The sequence below is a fragment of the Tachysurus fulvidraco genome, chromosome 12 (assembly GCF_022655615.1).
Source record: "Tachysurus fulvidraco isolate hzauxx_2018 chromosome 12, HZAU_PFXX_2.0, whole genome shotgun sequence".
Lineage (NCBI taxonomy): Eukaryota > Metazoa > Chordata > Actinopteri > Siluriformes > Bagridae > Tachysurus > Tachysurus fulvidraco.
The window spans coordinates 12834354-12849117 of NC_062529.1; the positions used below are offsets into that span (position 1 = coordinate 12834354).

The following is a 14764-nucleotide window of genomic DNA, read 5'->3' on the forward strand; positions in this document are numbered from 1 at the left end:
AAAACTCCCAAACGAAAACAATCCTGGAATATAAAGCGAGAATGTGCTCTGTCTGATGAGACTTTAGAGCAAATAAAGAATCAAATCATCTCGAGTCAGTTCCCTTTTAAATGAACATTGTCTTACAGTATATTGCCTTGAAGATCTGAAGTTTAAGTACAAACCATTTGGTTTGAATTTTCTTCAAACATTACACATGCACAGTTATTTAGCTGTGCTATACAATGAATAATTATGCGCTGTATATTGTTTAGCTTTTTATGCATAATTATGTACAAATGTATATAATTATTTTTCAGAATGATTTTCAGATATGGTATGTGACCGAGACAGTGATTAATTTCCTCACAAATGATCTCACAGTGGTTTTATTTTCTGCATATCACAGTACCTAATGAATTTGTTCAACATTTAGTTTAGTGTGTAACCAGAGCTACACCCACCAAGCAGCATGATATAGTACAATTACCTAGACGAATAAGAGAGGAAACACATCTAATGTCCAGCATTAATCTGTAGCAGGGCCCCAAAATGCTAAAGGACATTTTATTGCTTGAACATTTGATCATAGTTGGTACTGAATGCCTATTTATATCTGTTTACCACTGACTTTTAAAGGGTTTAAAATCGCCTTTAACATAAAATAAAACATTATATAATTAAAATCACAGAGAATGAGGTCAATTAAAAATTATTAAAAAAAGGAAAAAGTTCAAAATACAAAAATATTAAAATAAATAGAAGAATTATACCCACCCAAACCACACACACACACACACACACACACACACACACACACACACACACACACACACACACACACACACACACACACACACACACACACACACACACAGACAGACACACACACCAGCTGGTTCTTTCACAAATAAACTCAAAAGAGAAACATAGAAATAATTAAAAACTACTCTGGATTTTTGTAAAATAAAAATTTCCATGCCCTTTGAGTAATGAAGTAAATCTGACTTGGCAGAAAATATGGCTGGCTACACTGTGAAACAGTTTGTTTCCCTTTTTTAGTAAACATTTGTGCTTAACATTACGCCAAAGTCTGATCATTTGAAACTGAGTCATATTGAGTATTGAGTGATTCTATGTACATTCAAATACACTATGAACTACCTATCAATATTTTCTATTTACAAGTGTAACTATTCAAAGTATGTCGGATTAATGGTGAAATAAATAATAGAGTTTTGCATTCTATATAGACAGCTGCAGTAAATACAAAAAATATTTGGTGAGATGTGTGTGATTTATGGAGAAGCATAGCTGCAAAAGTGCATCTGTGTAATTATGTGGGACATTCATCATACTCAGTATATTAATTTAAAAAATGATCAAAAACTTCCTACTAAATCTAGCTTTAATACAGTAAGATTTTGTTTGAATGTTCCTATGAGCAGTCTTTGAATAGGTGGTAACAGATATTATTAAAAACAAGTGCTACAAGGGCATATATATAAATTGGAAATGTATCTGCCTTACAGTTTAAATAAGAATATGGCATTGAATCATAAAGGGCATAAGAATGCCATCTGTGGATGGCGTGCAAATCTCTACATGTTTTTCATAAGTGGATTTTGAAGGCATTTTCAGTTTCAGTGGGGACCATCAAATAAAGGGTCTTACTTTAAGTGCTCATTATTCCAAAGTTCTTCCATGAAACCATGAGTCTCAGTTTTGTAGTCTATGCTGTGCCATCGCTTGGCTTTCTGTATTCATGGGAGCATGGCTAGAGAACAGTGATGCCACTGGTAGTCTGATCTAATCACTGCATGGTCAGCCAGATCCAGCAGCCCCACAGGATTTGTTTGAACCTCAGCAGATAGACAGCGAGTGCTGCCTGTAGTTCCTCACAGGCTCGATGGGGCCGACGGCGGTGTGTGCAGTACAGAGCTAAACCCAATGCTGAAAGCAGCAGGAACAGACATGTAAGCAGGGCCAGATGAGGTCGGCTCTGAGACGAGTCATATCCTGCAGACGGCAGAGAGCACAGAGGTAATAAGCAGCAACTCTCAGCTATTTAACTGGAAAACAAGGTGAAGTTCAGGTGTGCACATGCACTTATTTTTGACAACAGAATGTGTCAGTGCAAGATGATCTCATACGTCATGCACATTACATTAATAATCACTGTTCAACGACACAATACACAATACACTCACCTCCCAAAGAGTCATAGTACGGAATGTCTGGGAATCCAAAGTAATGAAAAAGCACTTTAGGTTTGGATTGTTTTATCTAACTATTAGATTTTCAAAGCTTAGATAAAACATGCCTAAAGACAACAGCAGCTGGAAGAACAATATTCATCAATCACAGTGTAGTCATGTTGCCATTTAAATTGAATGCCTTTGTAAAATATCAAAAAATAAAGAGATATATTACAGGCACACAAAGAGAAACATGAAAGCTCTGTGTATTCCTAAAGAAGAAACAGCTAGCACATTAGACCAGACTATATATTGTCTTCCTGTCATAAAAATAATAGCACAGACTACACTACATAGTACCTCATTTGCATGTATAATTGCATGTATAATTAATTATGTTTGTAACTCACTTGGACATGTACGTGTGCTATTGAACCTGGTAGATTTATTAAATTCTGTCCCACAGGCAAAGATCTGTCACAACACCTTAAATTACTTTACTTATTTTCTAGTTTCAAGACTAGTTCTTAATAATATAGCTCTCACTTTAGAGTGAATTGCAGGTCTTCAGTTTAGTCACTTACCATGAACAGTAATCTCTGGCTCACTGAAACGAACGCGCCTCTCTGTTTTCCGTCTCTGACTTAAGAATGGTTTGTTGGTCCTCTTTAGGATGGAGGTGGGGATCTTACTGTCGACGACCTATAGCCAGGGATATGAAAATGATTCTTTCTTGGTGCATGAGCTATTATTTAATTCACTCCCTTATTAACCAACAGTGCAAACAACAAATATCATTACCTTTGGTTTTGAAGTGTCTGATGGAAGATGTGGGTATTTTCTGTGCAAGTGCTCAGAGTCTTTATCACTGAGGGTGAAACCATTGAGTGTACTGTTGTATGACTCAAAGGCTGAGGATGATTTTGACATAGCTGACATGTACTGACCCAATGAGTCTGTAAAATGAGAAAGTAGTATTGAAGCACTTTTAGTTCATTATTTAAAGCACAATGCATACAGAAACATTTTTATGAGCAAAAGCTTTCCCTGTCAGATTTTTATATATATTTTCAGCTGAAAAGGTATTGTGTAAAGTCTTTGAAAGAATGTTGGTGTTCAGCTGTATTCAAATTATGTGCAAAAGCCTGGACTGTGTTTTCCAGGACTTCATCACATCACATTGGACACGTTGACATGAAAAAAACGTCAGGAATCTTCTGGAAAATGAAAGTTTACTAGTAAGTAATTGTCAGGACTCAACCCGGACTTTTGGCCACGTGCTGTTTTTGTTTACCTTCTTCGTCACGTGTCTGCCCCGCCTTCGTCTGCCCCTCCCTGTCTTCACACCTGATCCTTATTGTGTCATCGTGTCTTTTTATATTTAAGTGAGCCGCGTTGCCGAGTGCAGCGCGGAATCATTAGTTACGTTTACCCCTCGTCATGTCTAGTCTATGTTACGTGTCTTCATTTGTATTGCTTTTATTATCGTCTTTATGTCGTTGTCTTTATCATTTATTAAACCCCTTTCCTTTGAAGCTATCCTGCATACGGGTCTGTCTCCTTCCGCTTCCGGTTGTGACAGTAATGCAATGTAATGACTAAAGTAATATATAGTGTACACAGTAATTAATGTGTGACTGTTCTTTTTCTTCACTTTAAATCCCAGCAAGTCTGCCAGAGGTCAGCTATTTTTGTATTCCTCTTGTGTAAAGTTTGTGATCTTTGTAATAAGCAGAGGATGTGGCTAATATACTCTCATTTTTCAGCAGGCTGTACCTTCTGCACCTGTACCAAGATGCTGAGCTGTACAGAAGATGCTGCACTGAAAGTGTTTTCTTAAAAAAGCTTGACTCAGTAGCTCAGATGAACATAAGCTATATTTTTTTATAACCATGTGGAACAGCATCTGGCATGCCTCCCAGCATAACAGAAACAAGAAGCATTGCATTTCTCCCCTTAAATCTTCAAAAAGCTACAGTAGAAAAACAATATGACCAACATAAAAAATAAAAAAGAGGAATACTTCTTCTAATTTTGTTTACATCAGTAGATCTATTTTAGTTAATTAAGTCAATTTTTTAAAAAGGTAATGATATATTTTATATATTTTAATTACTCTATTGAAATGATAATAAACTGGGATTTAAAAAAAACTGGCATTTTAATAAAGGGGAATTTTAGTTTTAGTTTGAACAATTAATGTAGCACGACAACATTTTAACTTCCTCCAGCAGCTTATTGTACCTGTGTATTCAGTCTTGCCAATCTCAGCATAGACAGTGCCCAGTAGCTCCAGGCTCCTGGCTGTAATGGGGTGATCATTACCAAATGCTCGTTGGTGTATTTTTGTGGCCTAAAACAAACAGAGACAATATAAAACCTGTAATAATACTACTATTACTTCAGGGTTTATTTACTGGTACTTCATGCAGGTACCATGACATACATACATACATACATACATACATACATATGTACATACATACATACAATACATACATACATACTATACATACATACATACATACATTACATACATACATACATACATACATACATTCATGCATACATGCATACATACATACTATACATACATGCATACATACTATACATAAATACATACATACATACATACATACATACATACATACATACATACATACATACATACACACCTTGCCGCTGTACTCTAAAGCAAGATGGGGTCTGAAAAGAAAACATTTTGTTTAAGGAAATAAGGGACAATAAAAAACATTCTCATAGAAAAATAAGTGTACATTAAACAGTACTGTGAATATACACCCTGAAGACTCCTATGTTGTCATTGTCTAGGGTTCATAATGTGATTGTGTAAGTAAAACACACATGGTAATCACTTCATTGTCATAAAACAGTCAAAATTGACACAAGCAGTGGTGTATACTAGAACAGGTTAGTCATATTTTTTATATTGAATCTACAGTGGATAAGGTTTTTAGTTAAAAAGACAACCATTACAACGACTACACAGTCATAAGGAAAGAAAAGTCTATAATATGGTGTTTCTGAGCTGCTGTGAGTCACTCTTATAGATCTGAAATGTAATTCACTGGCTGTGCTTTGTCTGGAAGGTCAGGTTAGATTTAACAGAAAATGTGTATGCATTAGGCAAGTATGATTACAGGGTAACAGACTAAAGCCTTCAGCCAAACATATTTGAGAGAGAGAGAGAGAGAGAGAGAGAGAGAGAGAGAGAGAGAGAGAGAGAGAGAGAGAGAGAGAGAGAGAAAAGTCTAAAGAAGGTTTCTGCAAAAGTATGGTATGATCTGGTATGATGGAGTTCTGGTAAGGCATTTATTCAGTTGTTAAGCTGTTATAGCATGAAAACTCATTATTGTCAGCTAGTAGCTTGTGCTTGTAATTATAACATTGTACAGAACAGCAAGATTTGGCAATACTGTAGAGCATTAAACTGGTGATGAAGGCCATATGTTGCTGATACAAATAACTCAGCATTTAGGAAACACTCAACTGAATTCAACAAAGGCCTCATTTCAGGTCATCCCTGAGAAAATTCTGAATGATCTTCTTATAATGTGAGAGAGATTTATACAGTAGCATTTTCTATTACATCATAGCACAACTTTACACTATATATTTATAGTGCATGATAAACTGTATATGTAGTGTATTTAGATGTTTGTATTTGTATATTTGGGCACCAAATGCACCAAAAGAGTGTCATGGACTGGAATGGACAAAAATAACATGAGACTAAAAATAGCATTGCAGTAGTTCATTTAAAAAGATTACATCTAATCCATGGTGGAAACTTGGCAATGTGATCTGGCACACTTACATACATACAAATACCTTCTGTAAAAGTACAACAACAAGGCTTTGCATTGTCAGGTATGTGCTTCTATTTCAGTGTATTATGAATCCTAAAACACATGCAATTTGATTCCAGCTGACATGTCTAATAGAGGCCATGCAGATTAGCTAGATTAGTTTATATTGTTCTGTAAGTCACTTTGAATATAAGATTGTCTGGTCAATGACTAAATGTAACTGTAAATGTAGAGGCAGTAGGATGTGTGACCTTTCACAAGGACAGGACATCTCCATGTTTGATGGCAATGTAGGGCGATGTATTAGATAAACACTGCCCAGGTTATTTGATACTCTAATTTCCATCACATTTGGTTTGTGAGTCTTTCATAGGTATACATGGTATGCACACATTGCTGTCTTATTGCTGTCTATGGAATACTCTATATCCTTTTTTAAAATGCATGGTTAAGGCCTATCACGTCTGCATTTCACCTGTACATCTGCTCTTTCTCTGCGAGGCTGATTTCAAAGTTGTTATTCTTTAACCCTAATCCAGTTTCACTTAGTAATGGATTGGTGTCAGTTTGCTTGGTTTTGGACTGTTCATGTGGGACATGTGATCGGCAGTTACACAGTGGCTCTCAGAAGAGAATGCCTTCAGTGAGGCAGCACCGCTAGCCATCGCTTCACTGAAAGATTCAAGAGGCTTATTCACCCTGTGGGGTGAGCAAATAAAATTGTGTGTGCATATTGAAGGATGGCTTTAGCAATCCTACAAATGTTTGCAGTTCGCTACACCTGAGCCAAGTGCTGATGATGTCAGACTACCTTTTCTATTTTTATCAGATGCAAATTGAGATAAAACTGCAGGCACAGAATGGGCCGACTCTAAAAGTGTCTCACTTCACCAATAGCTGACTGCAGTTCCTGGAATCAACACACAGCTGCAGTAGTAAAAATGCTAAGAACGTACAGTATGTTTTTGTGATTTTTTTTTAAACACAACACATGGTCCTTCTGACTTTAAAGAAACACCACCCTTAACAGTTCATAAGAAAATTCCGCTGAGCTGGAGTGTTTATGTTTGGAGAGTGAAACTGAAAATAAAGGTACCTGCTTTTTCAGCGTGCGTGAACAACCTGAATCACTGCCCTTTTGTGCTTTCCACTGTTACCTGACCCTCTGTACCTAGGCTAAGATTAAAAGATTACAATGCAAATACTAACATGTATCCCTGTGTCCTTGTTCACATAAAACAATGATTGTTTTCAAACTCTAGCTCAAGAAAAAAAAATTTATATCACAGTTTATATATATTTAATGTCAGCTGAATTATTTTAGCGTCAGTTCTGCATCCTCTGCAGAATAATGTTAAATGTTACAAAAAGACTAAAGTCTGTAGTCAGTGGCAACAAAGGTGGGCATAAGCATGGATCCCTGTGTCCAAGTGTAAAGTACATGGTGGCCATAAAAGTTCTCCCTGGCTATGTTAATCCCTCTGAGGAAACAGGATACCAGTGTGAGGGTGCCCTAGTAACACCTGAAGCCTGTGAAGTCACATAACACTCATCACTTTCCTGTCTTTTTAACCTTTGTGGTTCAGTTTAATCAACCATTTTCCATTTTCCATACATACACACACACACACACACACACACACACACACACACACACACACACACACACACACACACACACACACACACACACACACACACACACACACACACACACACACAATGCTCCATGACACACAACAGTAATTGTAAAAGGAAATCTAAAATCTTTGTATAACATATTAACTGGTTGTTCTTAAGTCCTCAATGTGCTCTAAATGAATGCGGTGAGTTTATAATAAGCAGAAACATGTAGAGACTGAAACCTGTTTAGCCAACAGATAAAGACTCTTACGTTTTAACAGTGAAACATAAATGTGATGTTACAAATGCATAATTAGTGCTAAAGTGCAAATATCTTTGCCTTTTACAATTAGATTATCTCTACACTGACTGAATAAAAGAAATCAAATTATAACATTTCTCACTATTCCTTAATTCCTATATGTAATTTAGGGATATAGACTAAATTAAAAGAACAGTGTTAAATTTTAAATGTAACAGTATTTAAAATCGGTTAATTTACATAAAAATGTTAATATATGGTGTAGTCAAATCTGTTAGTAGTGTTATATGGGGTATCCGATCTGTTATAGCTGTAAGTGTAAGGCTAAAATGCTCAAGTGATTTAGAAATACTTAAAGATAATAATAAAACATAGTGTAGCACAAAATAGGACAAAGCAGACCCTAGTACTCTACACTAGATACACATAGGACTATAATACACATAGGACAAAATTCTGACTTCCTATTTTACAAATTATTCACCACATATCCTTTGGGACTCCACTAAACCATTACTATCAGTAGAGCGTTTTCTGTTAACAGCCGTTTAATGATGTAAATTTAAATTGATGGCTCTTCAATAGATTTTTCTGATTTCTATCAAAACACAGAAACATTTCAAATAATAAAATAATGATATATAATGAAGAAAATGGTACAACATCATACCCTTTACACAAATAGACACATTATACACTTTCATCTGAACGATGGTTAGAAAAATTTGTACCTTTTACTCATGATGCAAAGCTGGGCCAGCCTTTCAAGATCCTGGGCCTGCGAGGCCTGTGCTGATAACTCCTCTTGGGAGAACCATCCTGGAGAACCCAGTGTACTTTCCTCCTGAGTGCCTAGTACACAAACATCAAGTTAGAAAACCCAAGCCAGTATGCCACGAAAGCCAGAACTCTTCAGCGGTCTGAGGACACGCCACACGAGCACAAGAAGGAACCAGACTATGTAGAAATAGAGAGAGGGAAAGGAAGGACAGGACACCTGATTTTGCCACACCCAGATATTCAAATGTTCTTAGGCACACATGGTCACACACTTAGCAAACACTACTTCAAATACTATCAAGAGGGAAAGTAAGAATAGAATACTGGTAAAAACCAACAACATACATTTTGAAGAATATGTCAGGTTGATAAAAAAACTAAAAAAACCCCCAAAACTTTAATATCTTAAAATAAACTACTTGTAAACTTTTAAAACTTTAACTATATATATACTATATATATTTATGAAACGTTATATGTTAACTCTATGCATGGTTGTCCAACCAGGCTTGAAAGGAGAAAGTAATATTGTTAACTATATAAAATAAACAGAAAAGAAAAAATTGCAAACATTGCATAGAGTTGCCAAACTAGAGAGCTCCAAACAGCAGGCTTCTGTAAATATGAGACTCAAGAGGCAGCAGATCTTTATCGTGACACTACTCACTGGAGTCTCATTGAGTAAAACAGCAGTCCTCTCTACAGGGAGGCAGTCACAGCAATACAATTGGCAAGTGCTGAGTCAGGCTTCAGTATATCCCAGACTCCAACGGCTCTTGAATGAAATGAGAAGACTAGCCATTTATCCGTCTGTGGTGATGCACAGTTTCTTTCTGAACACACACACAAGCTGCGTGCTGCTTCAGCAACATCAGACAACTAGGACAACACCACGCTGACATGCATCAGACGAGGAGACAAATGGCTTTTCTTGCTCAGTAAATTATGATGAGCGTGGGCTAAATGCACTGTTGCACTCTACAGGGAGTTAAAACTTCCCTTTTTTTTAAAGTTTAAATGCAATAATTTACATTGCCATTCTAGTGAATGCATGCCCATCAACCCCAAAAGCATCGTTATGGTTCTTTTTTAACAGACTATTTAAGTCTGTAATACAGTATTGGCATTCCCATAATAAAATGTTTTAAATAAGCTTAAACCATAACAATAAATGATCCTTAGAACCAGAGAGAACTATGAAGGAGTTGCTGGATGAATCATTAAACTGACTTGCCTGTGCTTCTCTGTAGAGCCGTGAGTTCGATCAATGCCACCTCATAGAACATCTTCTCTGCCTGAATGAACTGCAGTGCTTTCTCATCTGTTTTATATGAGTCAAGGAGCAGACTTGCTTATCATGAAAAGTGCTGAGTTGTTAGGACATACATCCAGGCTCTTAAAATCAATTTAAATAAATAAATAAAAACATTCACAGCTACTACATGTGATGTATTGTTCCAATACAATTCTTTCTCCGATGAAGCAGTGGAGCTGCTTTTCTACACCTCAGAGAGGGTTGTGATTGGGCAGTGTTGTCTGCACCATAGAAAGACATAAAGCATGTGCTGGAACTATTACCAGACACTATTAATAGACATAGTATTTAAAGTGTATTTACATAGACAAAGGCAGGCAGATGGGACAAAAATAAATCTCTTTGTAAGAGAATAGTGTTTGAGCATAAGGAAAATATACTTAAAATAGATATGAATTGGCTAGTAGTAGGTTTATATTACTAGAAAAGTTTCTATTTTGGTATGGCATGTTATGAACATAACTTGATTATTAATATCTGGCACTGTTATGTGTACAATTGCATACCTGTGCTATTCACTGAGGTCGACTGTCAATGCCAAGTAAAATCATTCCAGGCAACTTAGCATTCTATCAGACTGGAAAAATGTGACAGAAGGATAATTACAGCATCTGATTCCAAGATAGCACCACTGATCTTTCAGATGTCTGACTCATAGGCAAACACTCAGAGCTAAGCAACCACCAGCACCGATGCCACGGCATGTTAGCAGATCCCAGCTGTCCTAAAATTAGGAATGTGATTACCCTGTGTTTAATCTAATATGTGACTCGTCATTAGAGATTGTTTGTGTCGCTCTTGCCAAAGTGCTAATATAAAATGGTCTTTATACTGAATTTTGACAGTCTGTATATTCCCAGTTTCTTCTATTATAATGAATCGATGGCTATCACAATCACATGTGTATGCAGATTCAAATTGTGCACTAAATATTGTGCTTCAAATTATTGTATCTGTATATTATTGTAGCTTTGCTCTAGAAATTTGCCCGTGGTTGAGGTGAAATGATAATCATATGAACATTCAGCCAGTCTTAATAAAACCTACACACAAACATTAAAATCAACCTTGCTACACACAGTCAAGGTAAAGTACAGTATGCTCATGGTTAGTTGTGTCTTCTATATTAAGGGCCTTACTGTTCCAACCAAGCAGATTATTAGAGTTTATCTGAGATTTTACTTAGACTTTTAATCAGACAGAGAACCAATAAGGACTGCACTGCACTGGATATAAAGAAATGATCTGGGAAATGAAGGTAGGGCAAATGTTGATCATTTTTGATTGCAGGTTAATGGCATGAAAAGTGAAATCATCTCCTTTGAGTGCTGGAATGTTTAAGGTCTATTTGCATCCAGGGCTATACACAGACACAAGAGAGGTTTTGCTGTAGATCTGATATGCTCTTCTTTAGATTTTTTGTTAAATGAAAACAAATGATAAACATCTACATATAATTTTAAAAGAGAATAAAACAAGACAACAACATTCCAGTCAACGCATAAAGATGAATGGATGTGTACACTGTAGACCACAATAAGTGATTTATTTCCTCCTCAAATAATTCAAAATGATTTATTGATTTAATGTAAACTTTGACAATTTTCTCTGGGACAAATGCACAGTTAAGTATATGTGAGTGTTGGAGTACACAAAGGTTTTGCAGAGTTGTGTGTGAATGCTAAAATGCTCTAGGCCTTAATTTATGTCACCATAGTGGATGAGAAGAAACCCAGAGGAATACTACATGCTCAACATTTCTTAACCTTTTCAGGAAAGGATACAATTCTTCTCATCGATGAAGAGCTCAGCAATCTAACAGAGAATACAAAAACACATACAACTTTATCTAACATCATATACTAAACATCAAAACCTATGATTTAAAAAGAAATGTAGCCACACTTCTCTTCCAAGACAAAAAGTCTGTGTAATTCTAGTGACTCTTGTACTAGTATTCAACACTGCAGCACTAGTGAATTCAGCAGAAGTGAGAAACATTAAGAGCTTGTTTGTGTGACCAGACTCTGTGTCATGCCACACATTCTTTTATGCTTAAGTTACTGTTTATTGTCTCCCTATTTCCTGGGACACTTGGAAACGTCCACACAGGCTATGCTGATTAAATATTATCAGAGAATAGAGCTATTATTTGAATGAGTGACATCAGACAGTCACTTTAAAGTCTAGATTAGACAAGGGCATTTTCATGTGAAGACATAAACAGTAGCGTGAAATGTTAAACGGAAAGTCCTATTGGATAATGCTGGATCATGTGGCCGTGTGTATTATTAAAACTGAATACTTGTACAAAGAAAAAAAAAACATTTTACTTCTAACATTTTTATTTAGACCTTTAAAATACTTTTCTTTTCAAATCCACACAAGGACTGTATTTTATACATCAATCAAATTTCAGTTTGACATCAGTTTGACATTTTCATCCTGATTCATCTGTAATGAACTTCTAGTAATGGACAAGCCACCAGACTGAGGTGTGAAACTTGAGGATGAGCGTCTCTGATCCCACTTCTGTAAAACTCAGTAAGATCTTGACACTTTATCTCAGTAGTATAATTTCTCAGTGCTTTGTCCACCTCTGATCCAGAAGTACAATCATTAGTTACTTACAGTGACAATTAAACTAATCACACAATAACAGACATGCAATGTGTTTTAAAATGTCATTAGCTGTATGCACATATGTTACATGTTTGTCATTAATGGTGAATGCTTTCATTAGCAATGTTATAGCACTAACCTGATTTATGTTAGTGTGCTATTACATCAATACACACTGCATACCATCCATGACTGTTTGTGTCCTGATTGCTAATGGACCTCTGTTCACTGACTGTGTTTAAATGCTCAGCACATTCTCATGCCTGTCCCTGTGTATGCAGACTGAGCCATCATGCCATACACGCAGAGATGAATCTAGGTCACATATGACATCTTTGAGTTGTGCATAACATTTACATTACAGTAGCTTTTTTTAAAAAGAAACCAATACAAATCGCTCTGGAAAAGCAATAGCTTATGATTATTCTATACTACACATTTGTGTCCTGCTGTAGAAGTGTAGAGTTAATGAATGCAGTCTGCATATCCTGATGCATTCTGATGTGAAGCTCTGTCCTGCAGGCTGAGGCTCACCTGATGCAGGCAGTTTGGCAGCGAGTGAAAGCTCTGCACATGGGTCAGCCCCAGTAGGCAGCTAAGGAAGCACTGCAGAGCCGCCCTGGAGTCACCCTCCTGCTGGAAGCGCCTGCCCTGCTCGAACAGGCCCTCACGGCCCCCGTTCAGCATCCCTTGCTTGGCACTACCCACCTCTGTGCACGGCCACGCGCGTTCATGCAGCACCCAGCAGATGCACCTCCCATCTGAGCTGCACAAGCTCTCAGTGCCATGTATGACGATACAGCACTGCAGGCATGTGGAGAGGACAGGGGATGAAAAGACACTGAAAAAAATACAAGAGCAAAGACTGAAAAGAGTGGGTGGAGAGATCACAGCTGCCTCTTCTAACAGCTATTCTGTAAGACTCAAGGTTAGGTAGCGTGGGCGAGCGACAGCGAGGGAGGGAGGTAGAGAGAGGAGAAGGGAGGGAGGCAGTAAGAGAGAAAAGGGGGGATGGAGGGGGGAATGGATGTTGAGGGAGAGAGAGAGGGAGAGAGGGAGGGAGGAAGGGAAGGTAGAGGGAGATAGGGGGAGCTCTGTTCTGTCTCCACCCACACTTTCACACTAGCAGCGCCTGGACTGTAACAGGGGTTTTAATCGTACCGTACAAATACTGCTATGTGCTCTGAATATACTAGACATCTTGGCATGCAGGTATTAGTCCCACGGTTAATTTTTAATTTAGTTATAAATTGTTTTATGATAGTAGATTTTATTCACCTTAACAATATACTTACATATAGATTTTGTATACAATTAAATACAGTTCTACAAGTTTGACAATAGAAGGTAAAGTTGCTTCACTTAAAATAATATTAACTATCCAGTGGCAGCCAGAAGACAACGACTTCCCTTCTGAGTCTGTTTTATTTTATCATTTTTTTTCTAATGTCCTGTCAGAGATCTTTTCTTTGCCCTGATTGGCTCAGTGGTCCCAGGATTCAAACTCAGACCCTACAGTATGTAGACAGACAGACAGACAGACAGACAGACAGACAGACAGACATTTAGATAGATATATTTGACCAATTACCCATAACATATAGTGAAAACAAGAAGTCTTAAGACTACAAATACAGTCATAATCTCTAATCACCTATCTTAGCTCACTTGTCACTTAGCTCCTCATGTCAATTAGTTCAACTCCTATAACTGCCTGATAAAGGTTTTATATATAAAAGGAACTGAAATGTACTTGGGTGGTTGACAATTTATCTGAATATAACTATTTGTGGAAAACACTGATGTGATGAAGGTTTAGCAGGCAGGTTAGTGTGACTAAACCCTTCCAGTATCTACATGATAGACTGCATCAAAACACCTAGAGTTTTCACTGCTTAAAAATAGAATTCTGTGTAATAGAGCTACTTACAAATGTGTTTATTCTGTTATTATGTGCTAAAGCTTTAAATGTGGCTCCAAATACAGCTTGCGATATTGACATCCTGTGACACACACACACACACACACGCACACGCACACGCACACGCACACGCACACGCACACGCACACGCACACGCACACGCACACACACACACACACACACACACACACACACACACACACACACACACAAATGCACCACTCTGTTTTCTCT

At 37.1% G+C, this 14764-nt stretch overlaps 1 protein-coding gene across 2 annotated transcripts; it reads right to left on the reverse strand.

The window, feature by feature from the left end:
• Window positions 1–762: 762 nt before the first annotated feature.
• c12h14orf180 (chromosome 12 C14orf180 homolog) lies at window positions 763–13543 on the reverse strand. Of its 2 annotated transcripts, XM_027172101.2 has the most exons (10): window positions 13144–13543; window positions 11772–11802; window positions 9907–9993; window positions 8624–8744; window positions 4853–4883; window positions 4422–4530; window positions 2979–3133; window positions 2762–2879; window positions 2190–2216; window positions 763–1998 (listed from the first exon to the last, which is right to left on the reverse strand). In XM_027172101.2, the coding sequence occupies exons 1-10, from the start codon at window positions 13294–13296 to the stop codon at window positions 1793–1795; spliced, it is 1038 nt and encodes a 345-aa protein (XP_027027902.1). In that variant the 5' UTR covers window positions 13297–13543; the 3' UTR covers window positions 763–1792. The 2 variants fall into 2 exon arrangements, with proteins under 2 accessions (XP_027027902.1, XP_027027904.1); XM_027172103.2 differs by lacking the exon at window positions 2190–2216 and having other exon boundaries at window positions 764–1998.
• Window positions 13544–14764: the final 1221 nt, after the last annotated feature.

Excerpts from the sequence above, each read along its gene's own strand:
- c12h14orf180 (XM_027172101.2), bottom strand. The coding sequence starts at position 13,296 with ATGCTGAACGGGGGCCGTGAGGGCCTGTTCGAGCAGGGCAGGCGCTTC. Across the intron at positions 11,803-13,143 it reads TGCCAAACTGCCTGCATCAG|ATTGCTGAGCTCTTCATCGA; the intron begins GTGAGCCTCAGC and ends ATTCTCTGTTAG. Across the intron at positions 3,134-4,421 it reads TGGCAAGACTGAATACACAG|ACTCATTGGGTCAGTACATG; the intron begins GTACAATAAGCT and ends CTCATTTTACAG.